Raw genomic sequence first — 15,346 nt, 5'->3', positions numbered from 1 at the left:
GTGCACCCCACCTTTAACTAGCTGAGATTGGTGTTGGTCTACTAAGCAAATTCATAAACAGCATTAACTTTTTTTTTTAATTGTCCTTGAAAAGTTCTTTAAATTTAACTTAATTTAAAAAAAAAACTATGCTATGACAGAATAACACAAAAAACTAAGGCTGGGTAATTAATCGAAAAGTAATCGAAATCATTCAGAACCTATAATCGATCAAATTTTTACAGGTCGATTATTTCGATTACTTTCCCATTAAAAGCACTACCGCGTGTGAAGTCACATGACCCTGCTCCGTTACATTACTCCGCCGACATGTCGAGCATGGAGAGCTTAAACACTCAGACAACTGAGCAACAAGAGCAGCTTGTATCAAAGAGAAATGCAGTCTCCGTTGTTTGGACACATTTTGGCTTCGGTAAGGATGACATCGAACAAAATGAAGTCAGATGAAGACACTGTAGAAAAACAGTTTCGATGCCCAAAGGTAACACCACCAATCTGTTTCAACACTTGGAGCGCAATCACGTTACTGAATATGAACAGTGCATGGCTCAAAAAACAAAACAAAAAGAGACTGACAAGCGCCCAGCAACAAGTGCCTCCGCAAAGCATGTCGTTAACAAATGTATTCACAAATGCCACACAGCATGAGAAGAGTTCAAGAAGATGTAATGTAATAACTGACGCTATTTGTTATTACATAGCAAAGGATATGACTCCCTTGGCTACCGTGGAGCGAAGCAGGTTTAAACACCTTGTTAAAACTCTCGACAGAAGATACACTGTGCCATCGCGATCACATTTTTCTAAAACTGTGCAGGACAATGGACCCATTCTTGAGCCTTACTTTGCACTACATTGACGACGATTGGAAGCTGAGCCAGAGATGCCTTGAAACGGCATATTTTCCAGCCGATCACACGGCAGATATGATTGATTTTATCACAGAGATTACTATAAAGTGTATAGAGAACAGCACAGTTGTCATGAATATGCATAAATACAAGTAGGTGGAGCTCGAAGTGGAGATGAACATCAAATATTAACACTGACATTCATTTCTAAAGCTAGAGGTTTGAACTAAACACTCAGAAAAACAATGTCGTTCCTCTTCATTGTGCTTTTCACTCTTGCTGATGTCGGTAAGTCATATACACTGCACACAAAATGATTCTTTTCTTCTACTTAAGACACACAATTCTCCATGTGAAATGTGTCATTTATGATTAAAATATCACAATATTGTTGTAATGTTTTTTTTAGCAGAGGCTGCTGACAATAGCATTAAACCAGATCAAACCAATGTATTTTCAACGGAAGGCAGCAACATCTCACTGTCCTGCACATATACTGGATCAGTTTACAGTTTCCACTGGTATCGACACAAACCTGTATCAAGACCTGAGTTTCTGTTGCTGATTGATGAGAGAGGTAAATATGTCACACCAGCTCAACCACCTCATCCACGATTGTCCATAAAACTTAAAAATGATCAAGATAAAAAGAGTAAGAAAGTGGATCTGATCATCTCCTCTGCTGCTGTATCAGACTCTGCTCTATACTACTGTGCTCTGCAGCCCACAGTGACAGGAAATCCAGCTGCACTGTACAAAAACTAACACAGTATTGTTATATTGAAAGCAGTTCTGTCAGTGCTTTAGATAAATTCACTTGCCCTTTCTTTCTCATGATTTTTAGAGTTTATTTTATTCACACATTTCATTCATTCATTCTTTCTTTCCTTTGTAACTATTTACTAGAGACACCTGGAAACACTGTGAGGAATGTGAATATTTGGAAAACATTCAACACTCCACACAGTTACATGAGCTCAAAACTGAATATTTCTGTACAAACTGGTCATCTAGATCCATCATGCTATAGCTCACACAGTCCACATGTCCTGCACAGAACCGCGTAACTCTGCTGGATCTCAAAAGAATCCACACTGCATTGACTTTCAGTTAAATATCACATTGATTATAAAATACTAGTACTGACCTATAAAACACTGAATGATCTCATGCCACAGTACCTGTGGATACCCAGTTTTTAATGATCCGTCACGCCTACATCGATCAAAAGGTGCAGGTTCTTTGGTAGTAATTAAAGTAGTAAAGTCTACAGCAGGGGGCAGACCTTTCTCTTACAAATCCCTGCACTTATGGAACAGAATTCACATTAATGTTATCACTAAATGTTAAAACATTTGCAGGAAAATAAGCTCTTTATTTGTCTGACTTTATCCCATTTGACATATATCCATCCATCTTATCATTCTTGAAGTTGTATATTGCTGTACTGCACAGTATTCATCCAATCAATTTCCATGACTTCCACAGTCCTGTCCTTGAAATAATGTATGGTGAATGTCATGGTTGTCATGAACTGCTTGTACAGTTTCCTGTCAGACCGCCTGCGATCTGGCAGCGCTTTTACTTTGTCACTGTTTTTTTTTTTACATTTTGTGTTTGTGTTTTTCAAGTTTCTCTGTCATTTCCGTCCCCTTTAAACACTTGTTCCTTATGTCCCCGATTATTCCTGTTGTTTTGTGTTAGACTTTGTTTGTCTTTTGTCTGTGACTCTAATTTCATGGTTCTGTTTTTTGGGATGCTTCAGACTTCTGTATTGTCTGTTGTTTAGTTTTATCCCTAGTGTTCTCATGTATTTGTTATTTTTTATTTTGTTTTTGTTATTAATAATAATAATAATAAATAAGTATAATAATAATAATAATAATAATATTAATAATAATAATAAATAAGTATAATAATAATAATAATAATATTAATAATAATAATAATAAATAATAATGGATGATATTTACAGAAACACAAAAAAATCAGTTTACAAATTTATTTATTTTACATTTTAACGGAGCAGAGAAAAAAAGCAATAGAAAGGAACACATACCTAAGACTGCACATACATACATTTTATATATATATATATATATATATTAATGCAAACTTTAAACACTAAATAACTTAATACAGATAAATATAAACAGAAAAAAAAGACGAGTTAAGTAGAACATTTCATTGTTTTTTTTTTCTGACACACATCTCTGACAGCTTTCTGAAACACCTTCCAGGTCATTTTTTCTTCCAGCCTCTGATGTTGGTAAATAGAGAAGACTTTAACCCTCTGAGGTCTAAGGGTATGTTTAGGGCCTGGAGAAGTTTTGTCATACCCTGATATTTGTGCTTCTTTCAGTTGCTTATAAAGATTTAAATGGCTAAAGTCTAATATCGCTGTAATCAGCACAAACTGGACTACAATAATCTGTGCATGTATTGTAATGTGTCTGTCTGTGTTTTCCCCTTGTTTCTGTCTGCCGTCTCTCCCTGATGTTAATTGTTTTGCTCCGCCCACTCATTGCTCACCATGGACACTAATCACATTCCATCTCTTCCCCAGGTGTCTTGTCTTTGTCTCTAATCGTCTCTGCTTTGTTATTGGCTCCTGTCCACTATATCTACTCTGTCTGTTCACTTCCCTGGTGTTGGTCGTTGTAGGTGTTTGGTTCATGTTGTTCTCTGTTCCTGTTCCGTGTCCTGATCTGTTTTGCCTGCCTGTATGTTTGTTTCTTGTTTTTGTCCAGTAAAGTCCTATCTGCATTTGGATCCTCTCTTGCCTTTTGTTTCACCGTGTCACATCGTGACAGAACGACCAACCACATGGATCCAGCAGAAATCCTGTTTTGTCTACGTCAGGAGGACGCCCCAGTTGAGGAATACACGGAGGTATTCTTGGACCTGTGCAACGAGGTCAATTTTGGCGAGAAGGCGCTCAAGGATATCTTTAAGCATGGACTAAGGGACATCCTGCGGTATCTGATGCCGTCTACTCGAGAGATAAAAACATTCTCAGAGTTCGTCAACTTGGCGTTGCTCCTGGACGGGTCCACGCTGAGCGTGAGCAGTGTAGAGACGGAAGCCGGCCGTAAGTATTTTTTGGGGGGGGGCAGCAAGCATCGAGGTCCGTGGGCCACAGAGTGGAATCAGCCACGGACGCCCGAATGCTCCACAGTTCCTCCGCCCAGACCAGTCCCGTGCACACCCGTGATTGAGCCAGTTCCCATGGCTACCGTACCGGCGAGCTCGGCTGAGGTCCGTGCTAACTGGCTGGTCTCCAAACTGGCGGATAGCCCGATGAGGTCGGCTCGGGCGGCCGGCATCCCTAAGCCGCCAGCTGGACCAGCCGGGTCGCCGGAACCAGCCGGGTCGATGGAACATGCCGAACCGACCGGGTCGACGGAACCTGCCGAACCGACCGGGTCGACGGAACCGACCGGGTCGACAGAGCCTGCCGAACCGACCGGGTCGACAGAACCTGCCGAACCGACCAGGTTGACGGAACCGACCGGGTCGATGGAACCTGCCGAACCGACCGGGTCGACGGAACCTGCTGAACTGACTGGGTCGACGGAACCGACCGGGTCGACGGAACCTGCTGAACCGACCGGGTCGACGGAACCTGCTGAACCGACCGGGTCGACGGAACCGACCGGGTCGACGGAACCTGCTGAACTGACCGGGTCGACTGAAATGACTGAGTCGGAGAACGCAGTCGACATCGTGACACCCAAACTCGCTGAACTCTCTGCCTGGCCTAAACCTATGTATGTTCCTGTTTTATCCGTCCTGTGTTTCGTTTCGCTGGATTTGCCAGCCCTTCTACCTCCTGTCCCTGTTTACAGGCCCAGAGCACCACCCTGGCTGCCAACTACATTATGGTCCCTGGCTCGGCCTCCAGCACCACCCTGGTCTCCGGTCCTGCTCTGGTCTCTGGCTCGGCCTCCAGCACTACCCTGGTCTCCGGTCCTGCTCTGGTCTCTGGCTCGGCCTCCAGCACCGCCCTGGTCTCCGGTCCTGCTCTGGTCTCTGGCTCCTCCTCCGGCACCGCCCTGGTCTCCGGTCCTGCTCTGGTCTCTGGCTCTGCCTCCGGCACCACCCTGGCCTCCTGTTCTACTGGCTCTGCCCTGGCCTCCTGTTCTCCCGGCGCCGCCCTGGCCTCCTGTTCACCCGGCGCCGCCCTGGCCTCCTGCTCTGCCGGCGCCGCCCTGGCCTCCGGCTCGGCTGGCGCCACCCCGGCCTCCTGCTCAGCGGGCGCCACCACTACACGAACCTGACCCGCCCTCCCACCCTGGTTGCGCCTTCGCTCCACCCGCCTGAACTGGGTTTTGTGGACTTGGGAGCGTCTGGAAGCCGCTCGTAGGGGGGGGGGCTCTGTAATGTGTCTGTCTGTGTTTTCCCCTTGTTTCTGTCTGCCGTCTCTCCCTGATGTTAATTGTTTTGCTCCGCCCACTCATTGCTCACCATGGACAATAATCACATTCCATCTCTTCCCCAGGTGTCTTGTCTTTGTCTCTAATCGTCTCTGCTTTGTTATTGGCTCCTGTCCACTATATCTACTCTGTCTGTTCACTTCCCTGGTGTTGGTTGTTGTAGGTGTTTGGTTCATTTTGTTCTCTGTTCCTGTTCCGTGTCCTGATCTGTTTTGCCTGCCTGTATGTTTGTTTCTTGTTTTTGTCCAGTAAAGTCCTATCTGCATTTGGATCCTCTCTTGCCTTTTGTTTCACCGTGTCACATCGTGACATGTATGTACAAGCTTGTGTTTTTGATAAAACAATGTTTATGTGTGGTTAGTGAAAAATGAAACATTTTAAATCACTTAAATAAGGCCATAAAACACATAGAGAACATTGGTTCACAGGACTTTTGAGAACTGGATCTTGTAGCCTAGAGTTTTTGCTTCAGAATTATGTGAAAATCATCTTGTTTTCTCACTCACAGAAAACAATAAATTGATTTAAATTTTCTAAGACACTTTTAGTTTGTAAAGGGCATATGCGAGTAGGCATCAACTATCATGCATATTAGTGTGATTTACACCTGAGAAGATAAAGGCCTGCATAATGAGCTGCATAATGAGCCTTTCAGGCAGGTGTGTTGCAGAGAGAGGGGTAACAAAATAGAATGTGAGGAAAAAAATTAATGTGTATATTTTTTTTGTTTTTAGTTTATTTAGAATATTTAACTATCACACAAAATAACTTTAGAAGTTAGTAATAACACAGAAGACACTATCAGGGTAAAACTGTGCAAAAAAGTATCAAGAGGAAGACTGCAAGATAAAAAGGGGTGTAAGGTTTGTAGAAGCCCACTAACCTACTCTGTCACATAGTACCCAGAATTGAACAGTTCTGCAATTAGTTCTTCCATAAACTCGTGGTGTACAAACTTGTGGCTCATGCTGCCATAAAGCTCTTTGTGTACAATGAAAGCATTAGTGGCAGCAATATCCAAGAAGTGTGGAAATAGCTTGGTGAACAATTTCGGCCTATAGCATTATAGATATTTATTATATCATTATATAGGCTTTATATATCATCATTATGTATCATTATTTATAGTTGAATACACGCTTTGTACAACATTCAAAAATATAACTGACTGGTAAGGATATATTTCATATTACCAATTTTACTTTATATTGAAAAGCTGATTTTAGTCTGAAAATAGCCTGTTTGGAAACATCCAAATTTAGATATAAAATAGTAAGTAATACTATGATGAAGATTGACGTTTTTTGCCATTTCTCGGGGGCGTGTATTAGCTACAATTAGGTGAAACAGGAGAAACCAGACTGCTCCTTACTTTCTTACAGATTACATAAAAATAGATTATTCGTTTTTGACTTGAATTTGTTTATTTAAAATAGACATTTCAAGCTTTCTATGCATATATTTATCTTGTCTTTGAGGCAAGTATTCGCTGAGATTCGGGTTGTTGTATTTATGTGTCTGTGAAGAGTGGTGACCGAGATGAGATGGCAGAGAATGCACTCTGTTTATTTTCTTTATTCTACAAAAGCACAGTGTTTTGTTGTTATTATTTATGTATACAAATAAAAGTAGACCCTTTACAGATGTATTGCTCTTATCTGTACGATCAAAACTGAAAGTGTAATTTAAGTTCATTCGGCCTAATCAGGAGATTATCAACTCCAGAGGTTTAATAAATAATAAATACAAAACGATGAAATGTGAACTAAACAATACAAATGAAGAGCCAAGTGACGTCCACAGCTGAGCTGAAGGGCCGAGCGACGTCCACAGCTGAACTAAAAGGCCGAGCGACGTCCACAGTCGAGCTGAAGGGCCCAGCGACGTCCACAGCCGAGCTGAAGGGCAGCACAACGTCCCCTGATGCACTGCGGCCAGACCCAGGTCTTCACGACCAGAGTAGGAGGGAGGGAGGGATGGCGGGAAAGATCCTCCACCATGGGACTAGCCATTTCTTTTTCTATGACCATGGGTTTGATAGATTTTACTGACATCTGTTTGAATTCTTTAGTTTTGCCCTGGGTGTGGGCTTCCTGGGTGCTAGCACTTCATGGGTGTGGGCTTCTAAAGACATGTAAAGTTCATCACATACAGCACTATTATACAGAATCGTCACAGAGCTGTGTTCAGAAATGGCTCAGCTATACAACTTACTGTACATAGTGAGATACACACCTCTGATTCTCACTCTAGTTACAGGTCATCAAATTACAACAGTTATATTTTTCTGTATTTATTATAACAATGATATTTAATCAGTTAATTAATTGCATTAAATGTTAATCTTAAGTTGGTTTACAACAGGAACCATGCCAAAATGTCTAAGGAGGGAAACATCAGCAACGTTTTGTCTCGAATCCCTCTCAACTCAGTAAAGAGTTTCCTGCACTTTTTAAAATGACATGCCAACTGGCTGCACCTTGTGACCACCAAAATCACCAATTACTCAATTATCACAATTGCTTATATAATTAACAGTAGGTGGGATAATAGCTCCTGTGAATTGCTTTACCTGAGACTATCTACCACTAGATGTCGCTGCACAATGTCGGGACTGATGTCAGAATTGACATGCCTCAGTAGGTGGAGCTAAATGTGGTGAGATACAGTTTAGATAGTTTTACAGAGATACTGACATTTATATTTACCACAAGAGACACACAGAACAATCATGTTATTCTTCTTTGTATTGATAGTTGTCAAAAATATTGGTAAGTCATTTATATTATACATAACCTTTAGGTGTATGCTGGAGATTTGTACTGTTAGATAAACAGGTCCTTAAGCAATGAAAGTAGAAATGTTTATGATGTTACAATGTCTTTACAGCAAGTGCTGTTGACAGCAGCATTACACCAGACCAAACCATAATATCTTCAAGTGAAGGCAGCAACATTACTCTGACCTGCACATATGATCAATCAGCTGATTATCTCCACTGGTATCGACAAAAACCTCAATCAGGACCAGACCTTCTGCTGCTGATTATTATATCTACATATGATGTCACTAAAGCTAAGCAACCTGACCCACGACTATCCATCAAACTTCGTAAAACAGAGAATAAAGTAGATTTGGAGATATTTCCTGCTGCAGTATCAGACTCTGCACTGTACTGCACCATGAAGTCCACAGTGACACAAAACTCTAACAGACTGTACAAAAAGTCAAGCTTGATTTTGTTTCTCAGCAGGGGGAGCTTTTGATCTGTTTCATTTAAATACAGCTTTCTTTCTAAATTCTCAGACTTTAAGGTTTATTTGAATAATCAGAGAAGAAATCCTTTAAACATAAATGTTCATCTTTACTCAAAGAGAATTATTTCTGCTAAGGTTCACGCTGTTATGTTGTTATTCTCCTGATGTAATGAAAATGTAAGACAGATTTCAGTAACAATATGTATTTAAATAATTTAAGATACTGATTTTAACCAAGTGAACTGAAGACTTCACTCATTATTTACAGTTTATAAATCCACTGACATTAACCAGTTAGCTTTCTCAGACAGCTGTGTGCTCCTTCTGTCTGTTAGTGTTGGTGTTGCATGTTATTTTGATCAGCCAAGAGCTGACAGCACAATCCACCAAGCTCATAAAAACACAAGGACCTGTTGAACAGAAACAGTCTCTTCACTAAATTCTTTGAAGAAAGATAGAAAGATATTCAGACAAATCTTGTGTCTGAAATGGAAATGGTTGCTCCACTCCGACTCTCACAGCACTAGGTGCAGTTCTCATAGCCAGTGGTGGCAGAATTTAGTGAGTGACTTTAAGTAGCTTAGTGAATGACAGTGTAAATTTCACATGATAGAAATACCCCAAAGGATTGTTTATTGTGCTTGAGATTTGATGTGATCCACATGTGTTTCTTTGCAGGCTTACTTTGATCTTGAGTCCTGAATAATAAAAATGTCTCCTCGATCTGCAGAACAACTATAACACATTTACACTATAATTATCTATAATATTATTACATATTGTTATATATGTAGGGGAGAGAAGGTTAAGTTGAGCCAATTGATTTTTGATGTTGTCCTATATGCATGGAAAAAGGAGACAGAAGTCAAATGGAAAACATTAACCTTTATTTTTGAATGTCTCTTTTCAAATGAAATCCTAACAATGCATCAATAACAAAGGACCATGAAAATGTTGTTTCTCAATAAAAGTGGCCTTTTGGCTCAACTTGCCCCAGCTGAGGGGTAAGTTTATCATAGTGAATGCACTGTAAAAAAATTGGAGTGGGATTTACTTGAAAAAAGCTTGGAAAGTTTTTTCACTCAGAAAAGGCTAGTAAATTTACAAATATTTGCCAAGTAAAAGCCTAAACATAATTATTAGTAAGTTTAATTAGACATTTTTAAGTTTTTAATTGTTAAGTTTACTTGGGAATTCCCAGTTAATTTTATTGACTTTTTGTTTGTAAATATTACTTAAGTAATGCTTATAAATATATGATGATTTATTGCATTTTTTTTTTTACACAAGAGGCCTAGTTATCTTTTTTAGTTATCCTGAGTAACCTTTACTTTAAATGTTGTAACATATCTAAATATCTAACATAATTTGTGATGCATCATAACTGATGTCTTCAATAAAAATTAAAAATAAAAAAACACTGACATTTTCCTTGAGTACTTTTATTAAAGAAATGATCAAACCAATGGACAAACTATGTGAAACAGTTCAGTACAACTTTAGCTTAACAAGTCTTTTGCGGACATTCTCACTTATAAAACAATTAGCAAATACAAAAAGTATACAAAAGCAAATACACTCAATGCCAAACAAAATGGCTAGCTAGCAGACTTACATCAATAGCTTTCTCTGCAAAGAGCTAACTTTTGGAGAAAATTTCAGCATCCAGTCCAAGAAAAAATTTCTGAAACAGTTCAAATGTGTTTCTTAGCTTTGAAGGATAGCTCAAGTTCAGGGAGTAAATGAAGCCCATGAGCAGAAGGCAGGCATTTGTAAGATTCTTGCATCCCGACAGTACCTCAGTTCCCTCAATGACGACATCAGCTATGTTGGCATCTTCCTCTCCTGCGGTGCTGCCCAGTACAACGATCTTCATTAGATGATTGGTGAAGCTATCTTCAATCATGTCTCTTCTGACATCCTGTCAAATACACAAATGAGTGAAAAAGTGGTTACAATATTGTACAGTAAGTTGTATGTTCTCTTTATTTTTGTGTGATAAGTGCCCCATGCAGAGGTTAAATCTGTTATTAAATGAAGAATGAAAAAATTAAGAAATGAAGAACTGTGTCTGCAAGACACTTAAACTAGTTGCAAAGCTTCAGTACTGTAAAACCTTTTAGGCACTTGTGTAAATATTCTGTAAAGTGGGGATGCCTTTAAAATGTTTTCATAAATTAATTTTCATTTACCTTCTATTGACTAAATCAATATTTGGTGTGATCACCCTTTGCACTTAAAGGGTTAGTTCACCCAAAAATAAAATTTATGTCATTAATTACACTACTTAATACACAATACAGTGTTTCGAGGAAAATACATTCTTCAACAAGAAGAATCTTAGAAAAGTGGAACTTAAGTGCATCAATTTAGTTAAATGTGCACAGACAATCTTGATGTAGGCAAGGAAGTGGTACAGTTCTGCTGTAGATTCCATGTTTTTCCATCACATTCACTGTAAAACGTTAATGAACATCTGCAAATGACTACATATTTTAAGCAGTTTAAGTTGCTACTAGAAACAAACAAAAAATAATAAAAGAGAAACTTTAAGAAGCACATTTTTGAACGGTTATTTTAATACACCCGAGACATATGCTAGCATTAGCGACAAGCACGTGTACATGCATACACGCTTATATGAACCGACAAAAAAAAATCACCTGAGACATATGCTAGCATTAGCGACAAGCACATGTACTGTACATGCATACACGCTTATATGACCCGACAGAAAAATCACCTGAGATGCTAGCGTTAGCGACAAGCACATGTATGTGCATACATGCTTATATGACCCGACAGAAAAATCACCTGAGATGCTAGCGTTAGCGACAAGCACATGTACGTGCATACACGCTTATATGACCAGACAGAAAAATCACCTGAGATGCTAGCATTAGCGACAAGCACATGTACGTGCATACATGCTTATATGACCCGACAGAAAAATCACCTGAGACATATGCTAGCGTTAGCGACAAGCACATGTACATGCATACACGCTTATATGAACCAACAAGAAAAAAAATCTTATGCGAGCAAAATACTCATAGTAACATGAGCTATTTCTGTCAGGTCAGAAATAGCACATGTTACTGTGAACGGACAGAAAATGAGAAAAAAAAACTAGCATCAATCAACACATTTACACTAAGTCAACTTAATAACAATTAATGAATATAGGTTTTAGGGTAATCATTTATTGTCAGAAAGATATTTATATATTAGACTATTTACACTCACCGTTTAAAAGTGCTTTCTAAAATCAACGGTTTGCACGCCGAGGACCAGACCAGACCAGACCCTACCTTTCGACACAGATGCATTTTGCTGATAACAGATGTTTGTGCAAATCGGTTCTTAGCAAACTTAACTCTGTCAACTATTAACACTTGACGCCTTAACTCTTTAGCCACCAGTCTTAATAGTTCTATAATTTTCTGCAAAGGTAGCTAAATTGACCAATAAACAAATATTTAATTAACTTACCGTGTAATAATCAGTCTTCAAGACGATTTTCCGTTGCACTCCTCTGCCTCTGCGCCACACCGCAACCAGGAACGCATGCGCATAGATTGCCTGGCTTCTTTGAGTACGTTTTACTTGGTTTTGTTATTTTTTGCATTAATTCATTAAATGACAAAACACTAAGTACATATTACTTAGGCAGTTCCATTTGAATTTACCTATGTATTTAAGCACAATTAATAAAAACGAAACCTTAAGTAGCTTATTGAATTAAACGTGACATATTGAAGTAAAAAGACAAAATAGTATTTGTTTGTAAAATTTACTTAAATGATACTATCTTTATTTACAAGTTCAAAAAAATCATTTTTTACAGTGTGGGTAAACTGAGCCATGTGGGGATAAACTGATTTTTTAAAAGTTTAAATCTGAACATAGTTTTAAAATATCACAATTTTACATTTTCTTAAATTCAACATTCTATCCATCAAGATTGCAGTGAAATATCAAGTGCTCCCTTCTTGCAGTTCCTTTAGCCTTTTGAGGTAGCTTTTTCAGCACATTGCTTTGTGGGGGGAAAAGGCCACATCATTTTCCTGTGAATGCGAAAGTTATCAGCTCACATAAAAGTAAGCTCAAATAAAAGTATAGCTATTTCATATTATATTCCCATTTCTACTTGTAATAAAGTAGAAAAATATTTAGAAATGAACTCAGTATTAAAAGTTAGTGTCAAAGGATAAAGTATTGTGAGTTATTGTGTCTTTTGAGTCCTGAGACACAGCCCTGACCTCTAACTCCAAAAGATATGTTTACAAGGTGAAGTCAGATGCACTGGGTTGATCAGCAATGGTGGAATAGTTCTGTGTTTTATTGGTGACTCAGTTCACTCAGTTTTATCAGTGTTGATTATAGTTTCTTATTTTATCCCACAACTTTATTTATTTATAACTGAATGATGCCATAATATTTATTTGTTTATAGTCATAAGTTTGTTCCTGTTATCAATAATGTTATAGTAGCGACACCAGCTAACTAATTAGATTTTAGAATTTGCTTTATAATAAACCAAAATAAAAAAATAGGCTGAAATTTGCTTAGATCTTGTTTACATCTTTTTTTACAAAAAAGATGAGACAAGCTGAGACAAGTCGAGACATATAATAAATATTACAAAATTTAGCTAGCTATTTAACAAGATACCAGATCTACAGTATAATTGACATGAAAACAGCAAATTTGTAAAAACAAAAAAGAAAGTTTTCTAGTTTGCTACTCAGAAGTAGAAGAACTAGCATGCTAGTTAGATAGCTAGATCCTCTTTGTGTTTGATGAAGAGAAAGACAGAACAATAGCAAGTACATGTACTATTTGTTTAAGCTCACGAAAGCCAGAATCCACTGACTACAGCCAAAGCTAATAGATTACAGGCATTTCTGTTTCCCCCTACTCTCTCTGTCTCCCTCTCTGTCCGGCTGAATTACTCGGTTTATTCTCGCTGAGGTAAAAATCATACCTTCTGACGACACAACCCGGCACATGGTGACACAAACCAGAGCAACATATGGGGGGAAAGAAAGCATGGTGACAAAAAACAGACTGAGAAATGTAAAAGGAGCAGGGTGACAGAATGCAGAGAGGAAAGAGATTCAGAAACAGAGAAGGAAGGAGACCAAAAAAAAAAAAAGCTAGCAGAAGATTCAGTCTACTTTTTTTTGGACTACTGAAAGTCTTTGTTTATAGAGCAGTCACTGGTACACTGTAAAAAATTATTCTGTGGTCATGTAGTTTTGAATGAATGTTTTTGGTTAAAATGTATTCAATATAATTGTGTTTTTGATTTTGATGCAAATATTTAATTAAATTTCAAATAAAAATGTTTGGAATAAAATCTACCCATTGCAGTTAAACAAAACTTTATAGCATTATATTTATCTAATCCCAAATGGAGAGAATATTGAGTGAATTCAAATTAATGTAATCAGGCAAATTTTAATTGAAAAGCACTTCCTGTCAAAATGCGCCTTTATTTATTTATTTTTTAAAAATGCAGCAGGCCTACAAGACATTTGAAGAGAGTAGGCTACAGACAGTGAATATTAATTTTCTTTCACATTGTTCATCTTGCAAAATTTAACTGGTTGTCTTAGGTAAGAAAACTTCTTTTGTTATCACTGGGCTAGAAGAACGCATGCGGTGGTATATTACAAAATAAAATGAGTTATCACAGATGTGTGTCATAGGTGTGCACTCTCAAACAGCTACCAACACATCTCCATTCACACTTCATTTATCCTTGGAAAAAGCATTGTCTTTTTACTTTACTGCCCTCACTATGTATAGGCAGACATAGCTATGCAGCAAGCTTAACACTCCTCCAAAAAGGACTTGAAGACAGAACTAATCCAAGTACAATTTTATGGAAGCGGTGTAAAACTGCAAAACAACAGTGGAAGCATAGATGAACATAAACAAATGTTTTAAACTCATGGTATCTTAAGTATGTAACCTAGTGAACCAGCATTAATGTATTCAGTGTTAGAGATTTAAGCACTTATGTACGTCGCTCTGGATAAGGGCGTCTGCCAAATGCTGTAAATGTAAATGTAAATGTAAACAATTTAGCAATAAATAGCAACGATAAACAATAAACTGCACACATTTACATATCAAATATGCATATGCAAATATTCACACAAGCTTTAAAATAAATGTGCTGAAAGTTTGTTAACAATAAATGCCCAGATTACTTGAATCTAACAAGCAGAGTAGTACTTAAGTCTCATATACACACAAACATGTCCTTTCATATAACATCTCCAAATACAACATCATGATCTAACAAAACATCAAAAAACATTCATTTGCAAACCCTATAAGCATCGATCCAGAAGGCCTAGAGGTCAGGTCAGAATGTGCTGCATCATCTTTGTCATCCTCCTCACATAAGTCTTCAAGTAACATAGCTGCAGCACAAGCTCGTGCTAAAGCAGAAGGAGCACGCAAAAGAGCTTCCTTCGCTAAACGAGAGATTGAGATGCAAGTTGAGAAAGCACGCATCGATGCTACTTTAAATGCCTTAAAAGAAGAGTGTGAGGCAGAGGCTGCCTCAGCGGAAGCTGAAGTGTTCGAGGCACTTGTGAAATCAGAAATGAATGAATCTGAGAGGAAAGGAAGTAATGCTTCATCAATCCACCAAACTAATGAACGAACAAGAGAATATGTTCGAAAACATTTTTCTTCCTTTGTAGATAATTGTCATCCCCAACCTGTAGATGTGGACCGTTCCAACTTTCGCTCAGCGCATCATATGGGTTCTTTCAGTCAAACT

The 15,346-nt window shown here is 38.4% G+C and overlaps 1 gene segment (V, D, J or C); it reads left to right on the top strand.

The window, feature by feature from the left end:
* The first annotated feature begins 1,070 nt into the window (after positions 1 to 1,070).
* On the top strand, positions 1,071 to 7,425 carry LOC125140306. The segment is given in 3 exon segments: positions 1,071 to 1,139; positions 1,261 to 1,579; positions 7,359 to 7,425. Coding segments are annotated over 3 exon segments (429 nt in total).
* Positions 7,426 to 15,346: the final 7,921 nt, after the last annotated feature.

The sequence above is a fragment of the Tachysurus fulvidraco genome, chromosome 1, assembly GCF_022655615.1.
Source record: "Tachysurus fulvidraco isolate hzauxx_2018 chromosome 1, HZAU_PFXX_2.0, whole genome shotgun sequence".
Taxonomy (NCBI): Eukaryota; Metazoa; Chordata; class Actinopteri; order Siluriformes; family Bagridae; genus Tachysurus; species Tachysurus fulvidraco.
The sequence above is the reverse complement of the archived record's forward strand: the minus strand, read 5'-3'. Positions and strand labels throughout refer to the sequence as shown.